Source organism: Rhinatrema bivittatum, chromosome 5 (genome assembly GCF_901001135.1).
Source record: "Rhinatrema bivittatum chromosome 5, aRhiBiv1.1, whole genome shotgun sequence".
NCBI classification, from domain to species: Eukaryota; Metazoa; Chordata; class Amphibia; order Gymnophiona; family Rhinatrematidae; genus Rhinatrema; species Rhinatrema bivittatum.
Window position 1 is genome coordinate 424,710 of NC_042619.1, and position 23,771 is coordinate 448,480.

Genomic DNA, 23,771 nt, shown 5'->3' on the forward strand with positions numbered 1-23,771 from the left:
TTTGGCCAATATGTCTACGGCAATAGGCACTGCTACCAAAAGGCACCATAGCGCTGCCATGTGGGGTCTCTGTAAGAAAAAAAGCAGCACAATCCTGCCAAAATCAACAGCATGGTCTGTGAGGCTTTAGTAAGTGGGAAAAGCAGTGCAACCCCTCCAGCCATGCTGCCGATTCTGGCAGGGCCACACTACTTTTCCACTTTCTAAGGCCCTGCTGACTACACTGTTGATTTTGGCAGGGCTGCGCTGTTTCAGAGGAGGAGGAATTGGGCCTGCCCTGCTGGAAGAAGTCCAAGGACAGCTGGGTTAGCCCCTTTGGCCTGAAGTTATTCCCTTAGCTGCTGAAGAAGGAGACTGCTGCTTCCTGCTTTTTCAAGGGGGGAGTGAGACAGAGCATGTGTGTATCTGAGAGTCAGCGAGAGCATCTGTATGTGTGTGGGAGAGAGCAAGAAAGAGCATTAGTCTGGGATAGAGAGAGAGCATGTGTGTAGGAGACTGAGAGAACGTGTGTATGTGTGGGGGAGAGTGGGAGTGTGTGTGTGGGAGAGAGAGAGAGAACATGTGGGTATGTGCGTATGTGAGTGAGAGAGAGCATGTGTATATGTATGTGGGAAAGTGTGGGTATGTGTGTTTGAAAGAGAGCGCCTGTCTCTATGTGAGAGTAAGAGAAAATGTGTGTGAGAGCATGTGTGTATGTGTATATGTGAGTGAGAGAGAACATGTGTATGTATGTGGGAGAGAGAGTGTGTCTGGATATGTGTGTGGGAGAGTGTTATGGAGTCTCAATTTAGTGGACCCTTGGGCCGACCTGCAGGAGACTGGGAAAGGTGGTCAATGTCTCTAGTATGCTGCAGGCCGGGAGGCAGATGTTCAGGCAGGACATAGAGGTGCTCTTCACCCTGGAAGCTGGTGCTCCCCCGGGAGGAGCCCGTAGGGGCCCAGCCGCTGGGACTTAGGCGGGTTGATGATCAGGACTGGGAACTGGAACCAGACTAGAACAGTAGACAGGAACTGTAGCAGAACTCGGGTACTGGAACCAGGCAGGTACTGTAGCAGGACTCGGGTACTGAAACCAAGCAGGCAGGAACTGTAGCAAGACTCGGGTACTGGAACCAGGCAGGTACTGTAGCAGGCAAGCAGGAACCAAGCAGGTACTGTAGTAGGAACAGAGCGAGTACCAAGGCAGCTCACTCCGGGGCACGAAGCAACAGGGAACCAGAAGGTAAACCCGTTGCAAGGCAAAGACTGAGTGTCTGCGGCCGGCTTATCAAGGCCGCGGCGTCTGATGTCAGGAACTGGGCGGAGTCACCACTGGCGGGAAACTGCCTAGAAAAGCGCCCAAGTGGCGCGCACCTAGAAGCAGGACGTCCATGGGAGGCTTCCCGGCGGCGCGGCCCTCAAGGGGATGCCGAACAGACCGCGAACTAGGCCAACAGAGGCGGGAACAGGTCCAGGAACACAGAGGTAAGGGTCTGGTCGCGGCGCTCGCGGCCAGAACTGTAACAGGAGAGAGCATGTGTGTAACAGAGTGAGAGAGCATTTGTGTATTTGTGGGGAGAGAGAGAGAGATCGTGTGTGTGTATGTGTGTCAGAGAAAGCATGTGTGTGGGAGACAGAGCATATGTGTATGTGTGTGGAAGACTAAGAGCATGTGTGTGTGAGAGAGAAGCATGTATGTATATGTGAGAGTCAGCGAGAGCATGTGTGTATATGAAAGTGAGAATGTGTGTGTATGTGAGAGTGAGCATGTGTGTGTGTGTGAGAAGGCGCATGTGTGCGCACAACAACCCGACTTTCTCTGCCTGCTAATCCATGACAATTTCAGAGCATTTGGAAATCAAAAGTTCCCAGGTATGGATAACGGGGAATTTTTGGCCTGGTTCTTGTGGCCTGGTTTTTGGCCTCTGTTGGAAACAGGATGCTGGGCTTGATGGTCTGTCCCAGCATGGCAATTTCTTATGTTCTTATGTTCTTATCCTTACTAGTTTTAATTATTGGGTGTTATTTGATGTGTCTGTTTTGAAATATTTTATTGGTGTTTGGAAAATGTTTATGTAAGTTTTTATTTATTGAATGTTATTCTATTCATGAGTTTTGAATTGTTTCTTTATTGGTATGGTTTTACTAATTTTATTGTTTATGAGTAATGGTAATGCTTCTGTTTTTCCATTGTTGCAGTGCATATAGGATTTGGCTTGTTGCGGTTTCCAGTTCAGTTTTTGTATGCACATTTCTATTTATACTGTAGGATCTCTTTATTCTGTATTTCAGAGTCTGTCTTTTACATGTGTGACTGAAGTGAGTTATTCCATTAGTGTGTAGTTTCTATGTAGGGAAGTACAGCAGCTTGGATTATTCTGTTTTTTTAATAGGGGCTGTATTGGTGTTTTAGGCCTGGTGTAATATTTGCAATATTAACTTTCATAGGTAGAGTTATTGCTGTTTGAGTGCTGGCAGTTAGTGTTGTTTTTGATTATAGAAAGTTTATTGCACTGTAATTCTGTTTTCTTGTGGCTCTCTGAGGGTCATGCCCATGCCCAAGAAGCATTACAGTAAACCTAATACCATATGAGTTCCAAGTATCTTTTGCTTTTTTTCAGGATGTTCTGGGTGGCACCACAGCGGTGCATGTAAATATAATATACATATTGTAAGTGATATTTTTACAGAGAAGACTGTGCTTTGAATGTCCTTTTTCATGTAAAAATCTGTTATTATATGAGAGATTTTAAAAGAAGCGCGCGTGTCCATAGGCGCGCGGTTCCCGGCGTGCGCACATGTATGTGCCGATTTTATAGCACGCTTGTACCAGCGCGTGCATGTTATAAAATCCATTGGCTGCGTGCCATGTGCACCCCCTGTGGCGCTCACAGGGGGTGAATTTTAGTAAATTACGCTCGACAACGCAATCAGGCCTCCCCCAGTTCCCTCCCCTACTCCCTGCCTAACCTTCCTTCCCTTTCCCCTCTCCACCTCCACCTCTAGCCCCTACCTAGTTACCTGGAAATGTTTTATTTTTCTACTTACTGCTCCTCCCGAGCAGAAATAGTTTCCGCACGCCGGCCGGCTGCCGGCGCACGCTGTCCCGGCCAGACCCTGCCCCCGTCCCGTCCCTTTTTCACAGCCCGACACATGTGTGCGTATTGGGACTTGCGCGTGTGGCCGGGCCCTTTTGAAAATGTGTGCGGTGCATGCGCGTAAGTCCCGATTTTTCCGCGTGTGGCCCTTTGAAAATTCTCCCTTTAATGTGCAATTGTTTAATTGTGTGTGAGGAGAGTGTGAATGGGTGGGGGGTGCAAGGCTGTACGGTTTAGCTAGGGCACCTAATACCCTTGCACTGGCCGTGGGCATTGCTGTGCAAACATTGAACAGAGTCTCCCAACTCGTGGTGTCCTGTCTTGTGCGACAGCCAAGGGCACAGTTTCTCACGTGAGCATAGGCGCCGCGTTGCCTGGCTGCGGCTCTGTGCAGTTTACCTGCATCTATTTATTTATATACCGATGTTGCATGAGAACATATCACATCGGTTTACATTAGTTAACAAATATTCATTTAAAAATATTTGCATTTCCAAAAGGAAAAAGGAAGTAACTACATAGTTTCATAATATAAATAAAAATAAAATAGTAAACTAAATAATCAAAAATGTAGACAGAGAAGCAGTAAATTAAGAGCAAAGGTAATACAATCAACTATATATTTACAGTGTTCTATAATCAGCAGGTTAAAATCATTAGGATAATAGTTCTTGGAAAGCTTGTTTGAATAGCCATGTTTTAATGCCCTTTTCAGATAATTTAATGTCAGCTTCCAACCTTAATTCTTGTGGTATAGTGTTCCCAGCTGGGGCCCAGCAATGGATGCAGCCCTTTCTTTAACATTATTTCGATGAGCAATCTTAGGGGAAGGAAGTGGTAACGTCCCTGTACCTGATGATCTAACACTAGTAGTTCTTGAAGGGATATGGAAATGCAAGATGAGGTTAACCATTCCATCTTTTCCTTGTAGAGTGTTTTATGTATTAGGGATAGGATTTTATGCTGAGCTCTGTATTTTACAGTGAAGGTCCTTTAGTATTGGAGTAATGTGATCAGATCTTCTAGTACCAGTCAAAAGTCTGGCTGCTGAGTTCTGTAACAGTTGCAATGGTCTTGTAACATTTGCTGGAAGGCCTAGAAACATTGAATTACAGTAGTCTAATTTTGACAAAACAAGAGCCTGTAAAACTGTTCTAAAATCCTTTGGGAATAAAAGAGATTTCAATCTTTTAAGAACATTTAATTTAAAATAACCATGGTTAATGATTTTTTTAAGGCATGATTTCATTGTGAATTCGCAATCTAGGAAGATCCCAAGATCTCGTACTTCCAGGGAGATGGGGTCATTTTTAGCGGCTTCCTGAATTTCAAGTTCCTTTGCCTGGGTTAATTTTGGTGAGATATATAGAATTTCAGTTTTTTTTGCATTCAGGGAAAGATTAATTTGGGTAATACATTATCAATGGCGGCTTGATATATATCCCAATGTTTTAGAGTTAGGTCGATTGATTTTTCGATCGGAATTAATATTTGTACGTCGTCAGCATATATAAAATGCGTTAGACTGAAGCCAGATAGAATTCTGCACAATGGAAGCTGTGAATATTAAAAAGCGTCACAGTCTAAGGGCGTTCTGGGGTGCAGTTCAGAAGCACGCACAGTATTTCTATTTTGTAAGAGATGTAAACATATAAATAACCTAACTTGTTTCTACTCGTTTACACCTGCTAAGTGTCTCACACAAACAAAACTGGATCTCCTTGCAGTTTTTGGGTAGGAGGTCTGGATGAACTGTTGGGCATTCAGGATGAAGTGCTAGAGGGTTTAGGTGAACTGGAGAAGGACTGGCTGAACTGGTGATTCCATGTATGCACACAAGTAAGTATTTTCAAAATGATATATGCACATACTTTATAAAATACCCAACTCCGTGCTTAATTCTAGGTGTTTGTACAGTATCACACTTACAGGTCGATACAGTAAGGTCGAGGTAGAAACAGTGAGGTAGTGTCAGGCGCACCCTTTCTCCCCGCACGCACAGTTCTCTTCACTAACTCCCCGATACTCTCCTCTAATCGCATGCAAATGCATGCCGCGGCTTTAAAGCGGTAGGGAAGGGTTAGGCCAGCGTAACCCATTTTACTGTATAGGCACTTAATACAGCGCCTATACAGTAACCTGGGTGCGCTGGTACCTGTCATTTCAAATGACAGGCACCAGGAAGTGTAAAAATCAAAATTTTTAAATACCTGTCGGAGGGCCGCGTGGGTCCAGGCGGCCGGCGGGATCCGGGGGGCCGGTGGTCGCGTGTTAAATCTAGGCCGCGGGCGGGTGGGCGCCTGTTCCGGGCGGCGGGTGGACGCGCGTTAGTTTCAGACGGCCGCGTGGGTCCAGGCGGCCGGCGGCGGCGGGAGCCGAGTGGTCGCGTGTTAAATCTAGGCCGCAGGCGGGTGGGCGCCTGTTCCAGGCGGCGGCGGGGGGACACGCATTAGTTCGAGACGGCCGGCGGGCGGCGGGTGGTCGCGTGTTAAATCTAGGCCGGGTCCGCACAGGCGCGCATTCATTCACTGCCGGTGGGGGCTGCCTCGGCAGCCCCCACCGGCAGTGAATGAATGAATGCGCGCCTGTGCGACCCCTGCGATTAGGCGCTGAAGGCAGTCACATGCCGTGACGTCACGCCTTGAGCGCCGAATCGCAGGGGTCCGCACAGGCGCGCATTCATTCACTGCCGGTGGGGGCTGCCGGAGGCCTAGATTTAACACGCGACCACCCGCCGCCCGCCGGCCGTCTCGAACTAACGCGTGTCCCCCCGCCGCCGCTGCCGCTGCCGCCGCCGCCTGGAACAGGCGCCCACCCGCCCGCAGCCTAGATTTAACACGCGACCACCCGGCTCCCGCCGCCGCCGCCTGTACCCACGCGGCCCTCCGACAGGTATTTAAAAATTTTTATTTTTTCTTCTGACAGGTTTTATGTGTCCCACATCATTACATTTTCTCGATCATCTCTGTATGGCTTTTTTTTAAAATTGTGTTTTATTGTTTTTGAGTATCTTAAGCGGTGTCGATGGATTTGTTACTAGACTCACAGTCCTAACTCCTACTAGGGGGAGGCGGTAAACTAACACGTTACGGCCGCGGCAAAACAGTGCGTTACTAATGAGATAACCTGAGCGCGCATTACGGTATCGGAGGGGAATAGCTAATTCCTTCATTATACAGCTAATTCGTTCATTTACATGCCGGGTGGGGAAGGGTTACGCGTCTGTTTTAAGAAGCGCTACGGACGCGCGAAACTGGAGACTGTATCGCTGGTTTGCCTTACGCGTCGGAATTGTGCGCAGCGAGCTCGTTACAGACGAGAAATCTTCAACTGAACTTTACTGTATCGAGCTGTTATTTTGTACAGAGAAGGTCTGTGTTTTCTTGCACAATGAAACCTAGCACGTACGTGCTGTGGGTGGGATAGGGGCAAGCAGTGCATATAGAACTGTAAGTATGTGCCCTGCTTCCTTCCCCGGATCACTGTTCTTTTTAATATTGTTAAAAGGAAAGTATCTCTGCCACCTTTAACAAACATTTAAGGAGTCCCTTTTTGTGCACGGCTTTTGAATTTTTAGCCCTCTTATAGAATGTGGTAAAGGACCTGGGAGTATTTTATTTTTTAGACGAGGACGATATTCAGTTTTTTATTCCATGCACTATAGAGATGAGTTCCTTAATGAACTCTTTGGGTCTTCTGTGCTGAGGATCAAGAGCTGACTAGTAGGCAGGTCATGGTCTGCAATTAAATGTGCAGAAGACAAAATTATTATGCATCAGAGACAAGCACCCCCTGAAGACTGTTCTATTCTTAAAGTGGATGATGTTGCTTTATCATTGTCTAATGAGGTTTGCAACCTGGAAGTTATCATAGATTCTGCATTTACTATGAAACCTCATGTTTGGAAAATTGCAAGAATAGTATTCTATAAATTAAAGTTGCGAAAACCTTTAAAAATTCTTCTTAATATAGATATGTTTTAAACAGTCTTCCAGTCTCTGGTTTTGGGACACTTAGACTATTGTAACTGTTTATCAGTAGGCCTTCCTGGGCATTTGATTTGTGTGCTTCAATTAATGCAGCATGATGGAGCCAGGTTGCTTACTGGAGTTGGATTGAGTGAGAATATTACTCCGGTATCAATGAGCTTGCATTGATTAACAGTTAGGTGCAGAGTTCAGTTCAAACTGATAGTCCTAACCCATAAACCTCTGTGTTTAGAATATGAATGTTCAGTGTCCCAAAAATTGCATTAGTATGTTCCAGTTTGCACTTTGTTTGTTCGGCTGGACACATCTGTTGGCTGTTCCTGCTAAGAAGACACCAGCACACTAGGTTGAGAGCTTTTTCCTACTCTACTCTTTGGAACATATTATCACCAGAGATTAAAGACAAAAAAGATATAACAAAGTTCAGGAAAGGTGTTAAGATGATGTTATTTAGTGAGGCTTTTACATAATCATATTTTTATTATGGTTGTTTTGTATTCATTATTTTTGTTGTTTTGTGTTTCAATATTGATTATGTACTTTTTATTTTGAATCTGTTTTGGATGGTTTTATTGGATGAGGTGGAATATAAGCTTTTCAAAATAAAACTAATTAATGCCTTTAACAATTGCCCTCATTGTTAGTGAACAATGACTTTCTTGCTCTGCATGCTGCATTGTCACCAAATGCCTGTTTGATGAAATTTATGGGAAAATAGAATTAAAGAGTAAGTTAACTGGAGAAAGGAGGAACAGAGGGGCAGTGGAGAAAGAAACAGGAAAAGAAGGAGCAGGGATTGGGAATTAAATGAGTAAACCTGAAACATAAGCAAGGGAAAGATGGAAAGGAAGAGAGGTGACAGAGGTGGTCAGAAGAAGGTGCAGGAGTGGCCAGTGGAGAGAGGGGCTATGAGGAGAAGTAGCAATGTGACAGATTTAGAAAAAGAAGGGTAGAAGAGAGCCTGTAAAAGTGTATCCTGCTCTTTCACTCTCCTCTCTTTCTACAGTTTTTCTCTCATCAGTTAATTCTTTGCTCATTAACATTCCTCCTGATCCATGTTCCTGTTTTCTGCATTCCTTGCAGGATTACAGCTTGGAGCCTGTGCCTGAGAGACCTTGCACTGACCGTATGATGGACTCCAGGAGAGCCCCTCTGCTCCTGCTACTCTGGGGGCTGATGATGGGTAGTCATTCTTCCCCTGTACCAGGCTGTTTGGATTTACAAATTGACGAGGAACAGCCTGCTGGCACCATCATTGGTGACATCAGTGCAGGACTACCCGCTGGCACAAATGCATATATGTATTTCATTTCAGAGCAGGAAGGTAGCGGTGTGGCCACTGACCTGGACATTGATGAGAACAGAGGAATAATTAAAACCAAAAAGGTGTTGGATCATGAGAGTCGGGATCAGTACAGCTTCTTCGCTGTGACACCTGAAGGGGTCACTGTGGAGGTCACCATTCAGGTAAATGATATCAATGACCATGCTCCCACCTTTCCAAAGAGACACAGCACCTTCCACATCCCTGAACATACCCCCATTGGGACCCGCTTCCCGTTGGAGCCAGCCATTGATGCAGACAGTGAGCAGTTCAATACTCAAGGATACATTATTAAACAGGGTAATGTGGGACAGATTTTTAGGCTGGAGACCCGAAGGGGCACTAATGGAATCCTCTTCCTGGATCTGGTGGTCAGTAACATCCTTGATAGAGAGAACCAGTCAACCTATTCCTTGGTCTTGGAGGCCTATGATGGGGGCTCTCCACAGAAGAGCACTCAGATGACCTTGGATGTATCCATTCAGGATATCAATGACAATGCACCCATTTTTAACCAGAGCCGCTATCACACCCTGATCTCTGAGAATCTGAAGCCAGGAAGTAGCCTACTGCAGGTGTTTGCTTCTGATGCTGATGAAGGAGACAATGGGGTGGTAATCTACGAGATAAATCGCCGTCAGAGTGACCCTGACAAGTATTTTGAAATTGATTCCAAGACCGGGGTGATCAAATTGAAGAAGGGATTAGACTATGAGATGCGCAAGGTCCATGAACTGGTGGTCCAAGCTCGGGACAATGCCACTCACCCAGAGATTTCCACTGCCTTTATCTCTATCCATGTGCGGGATTACAATGACAACCAACCTACTATGACCATCATCTTCTTGAGTGAGGATGGGTCCCCTCAGATATCAGAGGGTGCCCAGCCAGGGCAGTATGTGGCTCGCATCTCAGTGTCTGACCCAGACTATGGAGAGTATTCCAATGTCAATGTATCCCTGGAAGGTGGGGATGGCAAGTTCGCATTGACCACCAAAGATAATATAATTTACTTGATTTGTGTGGACAAACTTCTGGACAGGGAGGAGAGAGACGCCTATGAGCTCAGGGTTATGGCAACAGATTCAGGTACTCCACCACTGCAAGCAGAGTCCTCCTTCATTCTGCAAGTCATGGACATCAATGATAATCCACCTCTGTTTGACCAGCAAGTCTACAAGCAAGCCATCCCAGAGGTGGTGTACCCAGGCAGCTTTGTGCTGCAGGTCACAGCCAGGGACAAAGACCAAGGCCACAATGGAGAGATTCACTACAGCATTCTGCATAACCAGAAGACGCACTCTGACTGGTTCACAATAGACCCTGCCACGGGCATCATCACTACCATGGCTGCACTGGATTATGAGAAGGACCCCCAGCCCACACTGACGGTGGTAGCCACTGATGGCGGTAAACCTTTCCTCTCCTCAACAAGCATTGTGAAGGTGGCACTGCAGGATGTGAATGACAATGAGCCAGTGTTCAGTAGCAGTTTCTACAATGTGTCTCTAGAGGAGAGCACACCCATTGGAACCTGCTTCCTCCAGGTAGGACTATGCCTTCATTTACTTCTCTCTCCTGCTGAGGCATGAAATTGTAAATGCTGGAAACTAATAGGCACTTTTTTCTTCTGGCAGCTGCTTGTATTATGCTTTAGAAGCTGGTCTGATTAAACCAGATGGTTAGGCTCAAGGGGTGTCTAATGCAAACAGTCCAGCATGCACATTTACTCCCAGAAATAGCAGGTGGATATTTGTGTGTGCACCTTTTCTTAGGAAACGTTTTGCCTTTTAAAATTGGAGTAAAGTCTGGGGGTAAAAAGTAGCAGCAGATTTTGCACCTGGTCTGTAAATTGCCCTTTATGTAGTCTGCTCTTTCCAAGAGGATGCTCATTTCCTTTCCTGCTTCCTAAGATATGCAGCGCTACAGTTTCTGTTTATTTTTGGCTAGTTTTTTCTTAAACTGCTTAGAATTTGGTATGGTTTTGCTCTGACTTCCTGGTAGATAATCCTGTAAACGAGGCTGACTCCTGACTGTGCCTGCGAAACTTCACTTTACTACAGTGCACTTCTCAGACATAGAGTAAGTTAAGTGTAGCCTCTGTCCTGAGCATTATCCATGCTTCCCAAGAGAGCTTCCTGCACAGCGGGGAAGAGTCAGACCCTCAGGACCTTCTCCCTGCAGCTGTTCTGTACACAACACTTCACTTTACTACGGTGCACTTCTCAGACAGAGTAAGTTAAGTGTAGACTCCATCCTGAGCATTATCCATGCTTCCCAAGAGAGCTTCCTGCACAGCGGGGGAAGAAACTTTCAGGGCCTTCTCTCTGCAGCTCTTCTGTACACAACACTTCACTTTACTACAGTGCACTTCTCAGACATAGAGTAAGTTAAGTGTAGCCTCCGTCCTGAGCATTATCCATGCTTCCCAAGAGAGCTTCCTGCACAGTGGGGGAAGAGTCAGACCCTCAGGGCCTTCTCTCTGGAGCTCTTCTGTACACAACACTTCACTTTACTACAGTGCACTTCTCAGACATAGAGTAAGTTAAGTGTAGCCTCCGTCCTGAGCATTATCCATGCTTCCCAAGAGAGCTTCCTGCACAGCGGGGGAAGAGTCAGACCCTCAGGACCTTCTCTCTGGAGCTCTTCTGTACACAACACTTCACTTTACTACAGTGCACTTCTCAGACATAGAGTAAGTTAAGTGTAGCCTCTGTCCTGAGCATTATCCATGCTTCCCAAGAGAGTTTCCTGCACAGTGGGGGAAGAGTCAGACCCTCAGGGCCTTCTCTCTGGAGCTCTTCTGTACACAACACTTCACTTTACTACAGTGCACTTCTCAGACATAGAGTAAGTTAAGTGTAGCCTCCGTCCTGAGCATTATCCATGCTTCCCAAGAGAGTTTCCTGCACAGTGGGGGAAGAGTCAGACCCTCAGGGCCTTCTCTCTGGAGCTCTTCTGTACACAACACTTCACTTTACTACAGTGCACTTCTCAGACATAGAGTAAGTTAAGTGTAGCCTCCGTCCTGAGCATTATCCATGCTTCCCAAGAGAGTTTCCTGCACAGTGGGGGAAGAGTCAGACCCTCAGGGCCTTCTCTCTGCAGCTCTTCTGTACACAACACTTCACTTTACTACAGTGCACTTCTCAGACATAGAGTAAGTTAAGTGTAGCCTCCATCCTGAGCATTATCCATGCTTCCCAAGAGAGTTTCCTGCACAGTGGGGGAAGAGTCAGACCCTCAGGGCCTTCTCTCTGGAGCTCTTCTGTACACAACACTTCACTTTACTACAGTGCACTTCTCAGACATAGAGTAAGTTAAGTGTAGCCTCTGTCCTGAGCGTTATCCATGCTTCCCAAGAGAGCTTCCCGCACAGTGGGGGAAGAGTCAGACCCTCAGGGCCTTCTCTCTGCAGCTCTTCTGTACACAGATTCTCTTACGCAGAATAAAAACAGTAGATGTTTTCCAGAAGTAAACAGGCTGATTTTTAAAGTGTTTAGTTCCTAACTTTGACTTAGGCTCCTAAATTGGCCCTTTTGAAACTTTGCTAAGGCTGAGTCCCTAAATTTATGCTTCTAAATGTAGGGGAACAGAAAGTGGGTGGCAGGGCAGATTTAGGGCAGGGAAATAAAGTTAGGAGCTTAGCAGTGATATTCATAACTCAGCATCTAACTTAGGTCCTACATTTATGTGAATTTTCAGCTGAAAACATAGACTCCTACGTTCAGTTGAAAATATGTTTCTGTGAATGAGATCTTCATGGAAACATTGCACCTTGCCAAGATAGGAAGCTCTCTTTCAGCACCCCACAGGAGAGGGAGAGACAGCTGGGCACATGAGCTTTGCTAAAATGCCTCTTCCTGCCATGGGGCATGACAATGTGGGGATTCCCAAGGCTTTCTCTATTTTTGCACTGTGATGAACGAGGCTAGGAGAGTCAGGACAGCTTGCACTTTTCAGGGATCACATCAAGCTCAGCTTCCTTTTCTAATTCTAGCTGAGTTCTAAGCTTCATTTTTAGTTTTATTAACTAGGGGCGGTTCATTTCTGCAAAATAAATGGTTCGAGACTGCTTTGGGATAATGAGCACAGTTTCATGTGGTTTAGTTTTGTTCAGCTGGCTGTACAGTGGCTTCACTCACCGCTCTGAGTTCTGCGCCTGTACAGTCTAGTTTGGGACATTTGTGTTTCTTATTGTTACAATGGACAGCGAGTACCGAAAGTCGCAAAGGGCCTGGCTCAAAGAAGTAAAATGAGCATTGGCAAGCTGAAGGCACTTGTGCACGAAGGCTCCATTTCTTTACCTGTATATTAATTATTGAATATACTGTAACACAAGAATGGGCAATTTCAGTCCTCCAAGGCCAACAACTGCTCAAGTTTTCAAGATATCTCTAATGAATATGCATGAGATATATTTGCATATGATTAAGACGGTATGCATGAAAATCTATCTTGTGCATATTAATTCTGGAATTTCTTGCCATTAAATTTCCAGTTGCTGGATAATTATTACTAAATTCAGTAAACAATGCAAGGGTAACCTCTGGCCTGATAGTCCTGGATAAACGCCCCAGGCACCACCCCTCAAACACAGTCTCTTAGACTTAAATCTTTCCATCACTGTTAATCCACCTGAGTAGAAGGAGAGAATTCTCCTCTAGGCCTTGTACATTCCTTCAAATAAAATCCCACTGCAGAGTTATTGTAAACAGCACCGATAATCACAGCAGCAATAATCATGCTGGAAAGCATTGGATGGTTTCCATCAAACATGTACTGATGAATGGTGACAGTTTTTAGCTTTAGTTGTTTCAAATATGAAGTTACAAAACGAATTCCTTAAGTAGATTTGTGACTTTTCTTCTGTTAAACAGATTGTATTGATGGGGCAATTAAACTCCACTTTATAAATCCAATGTATTGTCATTTCCAATCTGTCTGAGTAGTTATTAAACTCTCTCCCAAGTAATAGGGGATTGTCCTTGTAGTCAAGTTGATATCATAGACCAGACCCAATAATTCCTACCTCTCCCGAAGACCTTTTCCTACACTCACTCTCTCTCTCTTCTTCTGCTGTTAACTCCAGTAGATAATGGTGAACCTTGGGCTAGGTCCAACAGTCTCTTCTCTCTCCGATCGCCTTCCTCCTCACTCCACCACCAGACTTACTCACAGTCCACTCAGAAATTGTGAGCCTTTGGAGAATGTGGTCTGCTTTGAAATGGCTGAAAGTCAGAATATAAATAAGCGTTTCTCAGGATGAGAAACACTTCTCCTTTAATTGACATAGACTGAGTCTCTGGTTGAGTACTCAGGCATGTTAGAAAAGAAAAGATTCAAAAAGGGGAATCAAAACATGAGATGATGAGAGTGGAAAATACTCCCCTCTCAAGGAACAAGAAAGGATTCCACAACAAGGCCTGTAATTGAGCAAAGGGTCTCTGTCTCCTCCTTGAACCCAAGTCTTCCTCCTAGAGACATAGTAACCCAGTAACATAGTATTGTCGGCAGAAAAAGACCGACTGGTCCATCCAGTCTGCCCAGCAAGCTTCCCATGGCAGCAAATTCCACTCCATACAGGTTACGCCCAAGGGTCCACCAAGGGAAGCAACTGCTGCTCCATGTAGGCTACCCCCAAGTGTCTTTTGGAGCTGGGATCTTCATGACTCAAAGCCTTGCTGAAACTGCTAAGTGCAATTGTATTTGTAATTTACCTGTGCTTAATGTAATAGGGCTTTATATTAGCAAAAGATCGTGCCTTGTCTGTTAGAAAGGGGCAGATTTGAAACTGATACCTGAAAGAGAGCTATTTTGTCTGCTTTCTAGGGCCAAGAATTAAAAAGGGATAGCCAGTCCTCCTAGCCATTGTTTATTTCCCATCCACCCCGGCTTTACTTTCCTATATACCCTTTCCTAGTCTCCGAGATAATTAGCTTCAGTTACCTCATCCCAAATTACATACTTCCTTACAGCCTAGGTATTAATAACTTATACTGTCATATTGCTTGAAAAAATTGGTTTGCATATTCTACCTATTAATCTTTACTGAATAACACAAACTTTTAGTTCTTGCTTCAGATACTTATTAAAAATCTTTGCTAGGGACTAATCATACCTTACCTTATCTTTAGGATTCTAATTAATCAGAGAGAATACTTTAATTCAATGCAACAATTGTGGTGCTTATGTGCCAAAGACTATCATTTGGAGAACCAAGGGCTGTCCCTTTTGCCTTCAGCTGTCTAAAATTAAAATGGAGCTGATCCATCTAAGGGAGCAATTGGCCAGGATTCAATAACCTTCCCTTCCTTAAAATATACATCATCTGTCACCCATCTCCCACAGCAGTTACAGAATCCCAGGAAGAAATAGTTTTACAGTGGGATCAGGTAGCACTAGACATGTGACAATCAGGCACCCACCTTCCCCATGTTTACAGCAACCAGTACCTCAACCCCCATCCCTACAGAGTCATCAGACATCCAGGATTCAATTAACCTCCCCTTCCTTAAAATATCCATCATCTGTCACCCATCTCCCACAGCAGTTACAGAATCCCAGGAAGAAATAGTTTACAGTAGGATCAGGTAGCACTAGATATGTGACAATCAGGCACCCACCTTCCCCAAGTTTACAGGAACCTGTACCTCATCCCCCCTCCCACAGAGTTATCAGACATCCAGGAGTCAATTACCCTCTCCTTCCTTAAAATATCCATCATCTGTCACCCATCTCCCACAGCAGTTACAGAATCCCAGGAAGAAATAGTTTACAGTGGGATCAGGTAGCACTAGACATGTGACAATCAGGCACCCACCTTCCCCAAGTTTACAGCAATCTGTACCTCAACCCCCACTCCCACAGAGTTATCAGACATCCAGGATTCAAACACCCAGAATCAAGGCTCTGGCAGATTGAGACATGTAACGGACATGCGAAGTGAAAATAACAAAATCAATCAGCTAAAAAAAAACAGAAAATGTTCCTAGGAAGTGCAACATAGCAAGGGAGAAAGATTGGGAAGCTATGACTACAAATGCTCGCAGTTTGGGCAACAAAATCCCAGACCTGCTGGCCTTAATGGTGGAAGCAGACTTGGAAGACGTTGCTGTCACGGAGACATGGTCACAGATTCTCGTGACTGGGATACGGCCATACCGGGCTATAACTTGTTAAGGAATGACAGAAAGGACAAAAAAGGGGGAGGAGTGGCTCTTTACGTAAAAAATAAATATCCAAACAACTGAACTGCAAGGAAAGTGGGGTAGAGAAGAAGCAATAAAATCCCAGACCATTCCCTTCCTAATAATTCCTAACATTCTGTTTGCTTTTTTGACTGCTGCAGCACACTGAGCCGACGATTTTAATGTGTTATCCACTATGACGCCCAGATCTTTTTCCTGGGTGGGTAGCTCTTAATATGGAACCTAACATCGTGTAACTACAGCAAGGGTTATTTTTCCCTAAATGCATCACCTTGCACTTGTCCACATTAAATTTCATCTGCCATTTGGATGCCCAATCTTCCAGTCTTGCAAGGTCCTCCTGTAATGTATCACAGTCTGCTTGTGATTTAACTACTCTGAATAATTTTGTATCCTCTGCACATTTGATAATTTCACTCGTCGTATTCCTTTCCAGATCATTTATAAATATATTGAAAAGCACCGGTCCAAGTACAGATCCCTGAGGCACTCCACTGTTTACCCTTTTCCACTGAGAAAATTGACCATTTAATCCTGCTCTCTGTTTCCTGTCTTTTAACCAGTTTGTAATCCACGAAAGGACATCGCCTCCTATCCCATGACTTTTTAGTTTTCTTAGAAGCCTCTCATGAGGGACTTTGTCAAACGCCTTCTGAAAATCCAAATACACTACATCTACTGGTTCACCTTTATCCACATGTTTATTAACCCCTTCAAAAAAATGAAGCACATTTGTTAGGCAAGACTTCCCTTGGATAAATCCATGTTGACTATGTTCCATTAAATCATGTCTTTCTATATGCTGTACGATTTTGATCTTGAGAATAGTTTCCACTATTTTCCCATCACTGAGTCAGGCTCACTGGTCTATAGTTACCCAGATCGCCCCTGGAGCCTTTTTTAAATATTGGGGTTACACTGGCCACCGTCCAGTCTTCAGGTACAATGGATGATTTTAATGATAGGTTACAAATTTTAAGTAATAGATCACAAATTTCATTTTTTAGTTCCTTCAGTATCCTAGGATGCATATCATCCGGTCCAGGTAATTTGCTACTTTTTAATTTGTCAATCTGGCCTACTACATCTTCCAGATTCACAGTGATTTCGTTCACTTCGTCTGACTCATCACCCCTGAAAACCATCTCCTGAACTGGTAATCTCCCCAACATCCTCATTAGTAAACACGGAAGTAAAGAATTCATTTAGTCTTTCTGCAATGGCCTTATCTTCCCTAAGAGCCCCTTTAACCACTTGGTCATCTAATGGTCCAACCAACTCCCTCACAGGTTTCTTGCTTTGGATATATTTTTAAAAGTTTTTATTATGAGTTTTTGCCTCTGTGGTCAACTTCATTTCAAATTCTCTCTCCGCCTGTCTTATCAATGTTTTACACTTAACTTGACAATGCTTATATTTTATCCTATTTTCTTCAGATGGATCCTTCTTCCAATTTTTGAAGGATTTTTTTTGGCTAAAATAGCCTCTTTCACCTCACCTTTTAACCTTGATGGTAATCATTTTGCCTTCCTTCCACCTTTCTTAATGTGTGGAATACATATGGACTGTGTTACATTTACCCAGTCAATATTGGGGTAATTGAAATCTCCCATTATTATTGCACTGCAAAATTGGTTAGCTTCCCTGACTTCTCTTAGCATTTCATCATCTGTCTGACCATTTTGTCCAGGTGGACAAAAGTGATAGGTAGTATACTCCTGTCACTATACTCTTGCCCAACACACATGGGATTTCTACCCATCTAGATTCTACTGAGCATTTAGTATTTTATGATCTTTATCCTGTTGGACTCTATACCCTCCCAGACATAAAGTGCCACACCCCCACCAAGTTGATCCTCCCTATCATTGCGATATACTTTGTACCCTGATATAGCACTGTCCCATTGGTTATCCTCCTTCCACCAAGTCTCTGTGATGCCAATTACGTCAATCTCATCATTTGCTGCTATACACTCGTAACTCTCCCATCTTACTTCTTAGACTTCTGGCACTTACATACAGACATTTCAAAGTGTGTTTTTTGTTTGTATTAACAACCTGCTTTTCAGTTGTTAGGGATATTTCGGAAATCATTAGCTTCGGTGATTTTTTACATATAGGCCCATGGACTACATTTGCTTTTATTGGAACCTCTCTGTTGGGATGCCCTAACTCTCCTATTTCATTAGTATCCTTCATGGATACATTGCTCCGAACCATGAACTGCTGAGTGACTGTCGGCTTTCCCCCTTGTTCTAGTTTAAAAGCTGCTCTATCTCCTTTTTGAAAGTTAGTGCCAGCAGCTTGGTTTCACTCTGGTTAAGGTGGAGCCCATCCTTTCGGAAAAGTCTCCCCCTTCCCCAAAAGTTTCCCCAGTTCAAATGATTCAGATGGACTGAATCAAATCACGGTGAACCTAGAAGATGTGATAGGCCTGATTGACAAACTGAAGAGTAGTAAATCACCTGGACCGGATGGTATACACCCCAGAGTTCTGAAGGAACTAAAAAATGAAATTTCAGACCTATTAGTAAAAATTTGTAACTTATCATTAAAATCATCCATTGTACCTGAAGACTGGAGGATAGCAAACGTAACCCCAATATTTAAAAAGGGCTCCAGGGGCGATCCGGGAAACTACAGACCGGTTAGCCTGACTTCAGTGCCAGGAAAAGTAGTGGAAAGTGTTCTAAACATCAAAATCACAGAACATATAGAAAGACATGGTTTAATGGAACAAAGTCAGCATGGTTTTACCCAGGGCAAGTCTTCCCTCACAAATCTGCTTCACTTTTTTGAAGGAGTTAATAAACATATGGATAAAGGTGAACCGGTAGATATAGTACACTTGGATTTTCAGAAGGCGTTTGACAAAGTTCCTCATGAGAGGCTTCTAGGAAAAGTAAAAAGTCATGGGATAGGTGGCGATGTCCTATCGTGGATTGCAAACTGGCTAAAAGACAGGAAACAGAGAGTAGGATTAAATGGGCAATTTTCTCAGTGGAAGGGAGTGGACAGTGGAGTGCCTCAGGGATCTGTACTGGGACCCTTACTGTTCAATATATTTATAAATGATCTGGAAAGAAATACGACAAGTGAGATAATCAAATTTGCAGATGACACAAAATTGTTCAGAGTAGTTAAATCACAAGCAGATTGTGATAAATTGCAGGAAGACCTTGTGAGACTGGAAAATTGGGCATCCAAATGGCAGATGAAATTTAATGTGGATAAGTGCAAGGTGATGCATATAGGGAAAAATAACCCATGCTATAATTACACAATGTTGGGTTCCATATTAGGTGCTACAACCCAAGAAAGAGATCTAGGTGTCATAGTGGATAACACATTGAAATCGTCGGAGCAGTGTGCTGCGGCAGTCAAAAAAGCAAACAGAATGTTGGGAATTATTAGAAAAGGAATGATGAATAAAACGGAAAATGTCATAATGCCTCTGTATCGCTCCATGGTGAGACCGCACCTTGAATACTGTGTACAATTCTGGTCGCCGCATCTCAAAAAAGATATAATTGCGATGGAGAAGGTACAGAGAAGGGCTACCAAAATGATAAGGGGAATGGAACAACTCCCCTATGAGGAAAGACTAAAGAGGTTAGGACTTTTCAGCTTGGAGAAGAGACGACTGAGGGGGGATATGATAGAAGTGTTTAAAATCATGAGAGGTCTAGAACGGGTAGATGTGAATCGGTTATTTACTCTTTCGAATAGTAGAAAGACTAGGGGGCACTCCATGAAGTTAGCATGGGGCACATTTAAAACTAATCGGAGAAAGTTCTTTTTTACTCAACGCACAATTAAACTCTGACATTTGTTGCCAGAGGATGTGGTTAGTGCAGTTAGTATAGCTGTGTTTAAAAAAGGATTGGATAAGTTCTTGGAGGAGAAGTCCATTACCTGCTATTAAGTTCACTTAGAGAATAGCCACTGCCATTAGCAATGGTTACATGGAATAGACTTAGTTTTTGGGTACTTGCCAGGTTCTTATGGCCTGGATTGGCCACTGTTGGAAACAGGATGCTGGGCTTGATGGACCCTTGGTCTGACCCAGTATGGCATTTTCTTATGTTCTTATGTTCTTACAAAACTGAATCCCTCTTCCTTGCACCATCGTCTCATCCATGCATTGAAACTCTGGAGCTCTGCCTGCTTCTGGGGACCTGCACGTGGAACAGGAAGCATTTCAGAGAATGCCACTCTGGAAGTTCTGGAATTCAGCTTCCTACCCAAATCCTAAATTTGGCTTCCAGAACCTCTCTCCCACATTTTCCTATGTTGTTGTGCCCACATGTACCACGACAGCCATCTCCTCCCCAGCACTGTCTATAATCCTACCTAGGTGATGCATGAGGTCTGCCACCTTTGCAGCAGGCAGACAAGTTACCAGGCGGTCCTCACGTCCACCAGCCACCCTGCTATCTACATTTCTAATAATTGACTCACCAACTATGATGGCCGGACTAACCCTTCCCTCCTGGACAGTAGCCCTGAGAGACTTGTCCTCAGTGTGAGAGGACAATACATCACCTGGCGAGCAGGTCCTTGCTACAGGATCACTTCCTGCTACACCAGGGTGATGTTCTCCTCCTGGGAGATCTTTCTGATCCAAGGCAGCACTGGGGCTGCCAGACTGCAATTGGGACTTGGCTACTATGTCCCTGAAGGTCTTATGAATGTACCTCTCTGTCTGCCTCAGCTCCTCCAAGTCTGCTGCTCTAGCTTCCAGAGATCAGACTCGTTCCCTGAGAGCCAGGAGCTCTTTGCACCGAGTGCACACATACAATCTCTCACTGGTGGGTAAAAAATCATACATGTGACACTCAATGCTGAGAAGGCAGCACACCTATGTCTACAAAAGGCTCAGAGTTTCCAAGCCCAAGCTTACAAATCCCCCATGGTCCAAAGAGTATTCTAGCTGGGGGACTGCATCCTTGTCCTCCTCCCAACTTCATAAAGCAAGTTGTTAACTTTTTGGTAAGAGCCTTATGATGTTCTGGAGAAAACAGGGCCCGTGAACTACAAAATAGTCCAGCCAGAAATATGGAAGAAAATGCAAATCTACCATATAAACTTTTTGAAGGAGTGTGGAATCAAACAAGATGGAGAGTTTGGTCCAGAGGTCAGACCTGAAGTGAACCAAGCCCAGTTTTCTTTCAGAGAACAGTTATGCACTGCACAGACAGCTGACTTAAAGCAGCTGGTAGAACAAAACGAGATTTTCTCAAACCTGCCAGGTTGTACCCACCTGGTACAGCATGACATTATGCCTCCTGGAGTTGTGGTATGACAATGACTCTATTAGATTGCCGAGGCCAAGCACCACTTCATTGAGACTGAAGTGAAGGACATGCTCCAGGTCGGGGTAATAGGGAGTCTAACAGTGATTGGTCCTTGCCCATAGTTTTGGTGCCAAAGCCAGATGGGAGCATAAGGTTCTATATTGACTTTAAAAAGGTCAATGAGGTCTCAAAACTTGATGCGTACCAATGTCATCAGTGGATACACTGATTGAGTGTCTTAGATCAGCCCAGTTCATCTCTACTCTAGACCTTACAAAAGGCATTGGCATGTATTTCTCATGCTAGTGGTGAAAGAGAAGACTATTCTCGACACCAGGGGAACTGTTCTAGTTTACTGTCCTCCTGTTTGGACTCCATGGCACCCCCGCAATGTTTCAATAGTTAGTTAAAAGCGTGCTCCATCCACATCAAGGATACACAGCCGCCAGCTTTGAGGTGAACTGCCCAGATTGGAATACACATCTAACCCAAGTCCAGGCTGTGCTAACCAGTCTAAGGAAATCAAGACAAATTGCTAATCCTAAAAAGTTCTTTCTGGGAGGGCAAGAAGTCCAGTATCTTGGCTACACCCTGGGAAAGGTATAGCCAAGATACTGGTCCATCCACAGACCTGGAAGATCAAGGCAGTCAGCCGAGTGTCATTCCTACTAACAAAGGCAAAAGTGAGAACGTTCCTAGGCCTCACGGGATATTAGTGAAGATTTATCCCTAATTACTCAGAGAAGGCAGAGACTTTCATAAGGCTGTTGAAGGAAGCACCAGAGAAGATTCAGTGATCAGAGGAAGCAGAGACAGCCGTCTGAGCTTTGAAAGAAGCAATTTTCTCTGAAAAAGTCTTGATAAGTCTGGACTTCATCAAACCCTTCATGGTACAGACCAATGCCTCAGATGTAGGTTTGGGAGCAGTCTTGGTACAAGAAAAGGATGGCCAAGAGCATTCTGTGGCATCCATTAGCTGGAAGCTGATACCAAGCAAGAGGCATTGCTCAACAGTTGAGAAGGAGGCCTTGGTCGTCAAGTGGGCCTAAGAGGCCTTACATTATTACCTATTTGGACTGCAGTTCACACTCATAACAAACCACCAACCACTCCTATGGATAAATAAGAACAAGGAGTCCAATGCAAGTGTGATGAGGTGGTTCCAACCGTACAGCCCTTCAACCATAAATGCCGACATAGGGCAGGAAAGAAAAACTGATGGAGCCTCTTCAGAATGAAAGGATAGTGAGCTTTCTACAATCCGGGTGATTGCAGAATCCAAGGCAGCATGATTTTACCATGGGCAGATCTTGTCTAATGAATCTCATTGGTTTCTTTGATTAGGTGACTAGAGAATTAGATCAAGGTCATCGCTAGATATGGTTTACAGAGAAGGGCAACTAAAACGATAAGAGGCATGGAATGGCTCCCCTTTGTGGAAAGGTTAAAGAGGAGAATGCTGAGGGGGGGGGGGGGGGGGAATGACAGAAGTCTATAAAATCACGAGAGGGCTAGAATGGGTAAATGTGAATCGGTTATTTACTCTTTCAGATAATGAAAGGAATATGGGGCACTCCATGAAGTTAGCATGTAGCACATTTAAAACAAATTGGAGAAAATTCTTTTTCATCCAACCCACAATTAAGCTCTGGAATTTGTTGCCAGAGGATGTGGTTAGTGCAGTTAGTGAAGCTGGGTTTAAAAAAGATTTGAATACGTTTCTGGAGGAGAAGTCCATAATTTGCTATTAATCGTTGACTTAGGGAATGGCCTCTGCTATTAATTGCATCAGTAGCATGGGATCTTCTTAGTGTTTGGGTACTTGCTAGGTACTTGTAACCTGGACTGGCCACTGTTGGAAAAAGGATGCTGGGCTTGATGGACCCTTGGTCTGACCCAGTATGGAAACTTCTTATTTTCTTTTGTTCTTATGATTTCAGCAAAGGTTTTGATAATGTCCTACATAGAAGGCTCATTAATAAACTGAGTAGCCTGGGGTGGGACACAAGGTAGTGGCCTGGATTAGAAACTGGCTGAGTGATAGATGACAGACCATAATGGTACATATAATTCACTCTGAAATGAGAGAGGTAGTTAGTGGAGAGTCTCAGGGATTTGTCCTAGGGCTGATTCTGTTCAATATCTTTGTTAGCACTATTGCAGAGAAGTTACAATGAAAAGGTTTGCCTTTTTGCAGACTATACTAAGATCTACAACAAAAAGAATGAAAAGTGATCTAAGAAAAATTGAGGAGTGGTCTAATACTTGGCAGTTAAGATTCAATACCAAGAGTGCAGCGTCATGAACTTAGCGTGCAGAAATCATTAGATATGGTATGGCACTAGGTGGTGAAGAGCTGATGTGCACTGACCTTAAGAGGGACCTTGGTGTAATAGTGTTCGATGATCTCAAGATATTAAAACAGTGTGATAAAGTGGTGGTCAGATCCAGGAGGATGCTTGAAGGTATAACCAATAGACAGAGGTAATATCTCTTTACAGGCTTTGGTGAAGCCTCACCTGGCGGACTGTGTTCAGTTCTGGAGGCCATATCTCAGAAAGGATAATGGAGAGGTAGGAGACAGAAAGGCAAACAAAATGGTATGGAGTTTGTACCAAAAGCCCTTTTAGATGAGCCTGAAGAACTTAATATGTAAATCCTAGAAGAGAAGCATGACCGAGAAGATATGATATGACATTTACATGCCTATATTCAGAGGCAATTAGCTGGATATCTCAGAAGTTATCCAGCTAAATGCTGACTTTTGACTATTTTGGGCACTTATCCAACTAAACTTTAGCTAGATATCTCATTATCTAGCTAAAGTTTAGACAGAGGTGATTCTAGGAGGAGTAGGATTAGTCGAATAAC

General features: G+C 44.1%; 1 protein-coding gene across 1 annotated transcript in view; it reads left to right on the forward strand.

Annotated features, from left to right (window-relative positions):
- Positions 1–23,771, forward strand: part of DCHS1 (dachsous cadherin-related 1) — a gene marked incomplete in the record, with an annotated part of 442,608 nt that overhangs the window by 92,551 nt on the left and 326,286 nt on the right. The window contains 1 exon segment of the mRNA XM_029601883.1: positions 8,150–9,937. Within this exon segment, the coding sequence (XP_029457743.1) occupies positions 8,150–9,937 (1,788 nt within the window).